Source organism: Myotis brandtii, unplaced genomic scaffold, assembly GCF_000412655.1.
Source record: "Myotis brandtii unplaced genomic scaffold, ASM41265v1 scaffold139, whole genome shotgun sequence".
NCBI lineage: Eukaryota > Metazoa > Chordata > Mammalia > Chiroptera > Vespertilionidae > Myotis > Myotis brandtii.
The window spans coordinates 1099205-1101198 of NW_005354965.1; the positions used below are offsets into that span (position 1 = coordinate 1099205).

General features: G+C 56.8%; 1 protein-coding gene across 1 annotated transcript in view; it reads left to right on the forward strand.

The window, feature by feature from the left end:
• Positions 1-1994, forward strand: part of IL10RB (interleukin 10 receptor, beta) — a 23953-nt gene that overhangs the window by 12413 nt on the left and 9546 nt on the right. Inside the window, exon 5 of the mRNA XM_005860753.2 lies at positions 1802-1949. Coding sequence (XP_005860815.1) covers positions 1802-1949 — 148 coding nt within the window. The remainder of the gene's footprint in view (positions 1-1801; positions 1950-1994) is intronic.

Below are 1994 nucleotides of genomic sequence, written 5' to 3' on the forward strand. Positions count from 1 at the left end.
TGTGGTCTCTTCTCGCCTCGGATGCTTCCAGAGGCCCGAGTTAGGTCCCTAACTGATAGCAGACGCGGCTTTAGAAACGCTATTGCTTCCTGATGGGAGAGAGGGAGAAAGTGCAGCCAGAAGTTGCCCAGAGGGAAGGAGGGCTGGAGAAGCCATGGGAGGGCCCCCCGCCCCCCGCCCCGCCGCTCCCGCTCTGCCTCCCAGGGTCGCCTTTGACAAGAGCATCGCACGGTGCCAGAGGGATTGGATTTCCAGAAACGAAAGCCAGGAGTTGGGGCTTTTCTTCTTGGTTTTAATTATTCGGAGTCACACAATACCCTTCATGTATCCGACGGGTATAATCCAATTCCTGCTCTCCGCGGATTCAGCTTCTCATGCAATAAAGGAACATCAGCAAGATGCCGATCAACCCAACCCCCAAAGAAAATAACCAGCTCCCAACACAGCACAGGTCTGCGCTCACTCTCCGTGGACGTTCCCGTGCCTGTGACAGATTTCCGTGGCCCCTTTCATAGGCAGTTCCAACAGGATGGACATGCAAGGAGCAGGTGCTCCTCGTCCCCTGTGTTTTGCCAGAAACGGCTTTGGATTCTCAGATTCAATCGTGATGTTTTACATTCAGATCGAGCTAAGAGGAGTTGGGGAGGCCCCCTCCAGGCAGGCGGTGGTGTGGGCCCTGCGGGTGAGGTGGGCCACTGGGGGGGGGGGGGGGGCGCACCCCGGGTGCACGAGCAGAGGGAACCTCAGCAGCCAGGCTCAGGCTCAGACTCTTGACTTGGAAAGAAAGTCACACTGAGTCTCACTGTAGATGACCATGTATCAGTCAGCTCGGGCTGCTGTAACAAAACATCCCAGGCGGCGACCTCAGGAACAGGGTGATGGCCTCCAGGTTCTGGAGGCTGGAGGTCAGGTCACGGCATCTGCAGGGCTGGGTCCCTCGAGGCTGAGCGACCGGCTGCTCCAGGCCCCTCCCCAGCCTCTGCTGGTCGCTGATAACCTTTGGCTCCTGGGCTTGTAGCAGCATCGCTCCCATCTCTGCCCTCGTCTTCACTCGGCCGCCTCCCTGCGTGTGTGTCTGTGTCCACACGTCCTCTTCGTATAAGGACACAGGTCATGCTGGCATCCTCTTAGCCTGATGGTCTCCTAAGGATGTCATTTTAACCTGACTGTCCCTGTAAAGCCCACACCATATCCAACTGGGTCTCTCTCTAAGGCACAGGGGTTAGGACTTCAGCGTGTGAACTGGGGGGAAGGGGGGTGCACAATGCAACATGTACAACTAGTAGATCCTTTTTGAAAAGGAAGTGGGATGGTTTGTGTGTCGTTTAAACTAAAGAATTGAAGAAACACATCTGTGCCCTGGCCGGTGTGGCTCAGTGGATAGAGGGCCGGCCTGCAGACCAAGGGTCCCGGGTTCGATTCCGGTCAAGGGCACATACCTTGGTTGCAGGCTCCTCCTGGCCCAGGCCTGGTTGGGGCTCCTGCAGGAGGCAACCATTCGATGTGTCTCTCTCATATCGATGTTCTCTCTGTCTTTCCCTCTCTCTCTCACTCGCTCTAAAAATCAATGGAAAAATACCCTCAGACGAGGATTAACAAGAAACACGTATGTGAGGATCAGTCAGTGCTTGCCCCCCTCTCAGAAGGGACCCCGGGATGAACTGGGAGACGTGCGTGGTCCCTTCATCTTCCTGCCTTGAGCCTGACGTTTGGATTATACCTGGGGGGGGGTGCAGGGGGAGGGGGGGCCCCATGTCCCTTCCCCGCTGAGGCCTGTTCTTATCTTTGTCTCCCTGACTAGTATCCAGTGACTTGTCAGTATGACTTCGAGGTCCTCAGGAACCTGGAGCCGTGGACCACCTACTGTGTTCAAGTCCAGGGCTTCCTTCCCGATCGGAACAAAACCGGGCAGTGGAGCGAGCCCGTCTGCGAGGGAACCGTCAGCGACGGTGAGTCTGCGCTCTCCCGTGACATTTCCGAGAGCCGTACACGCG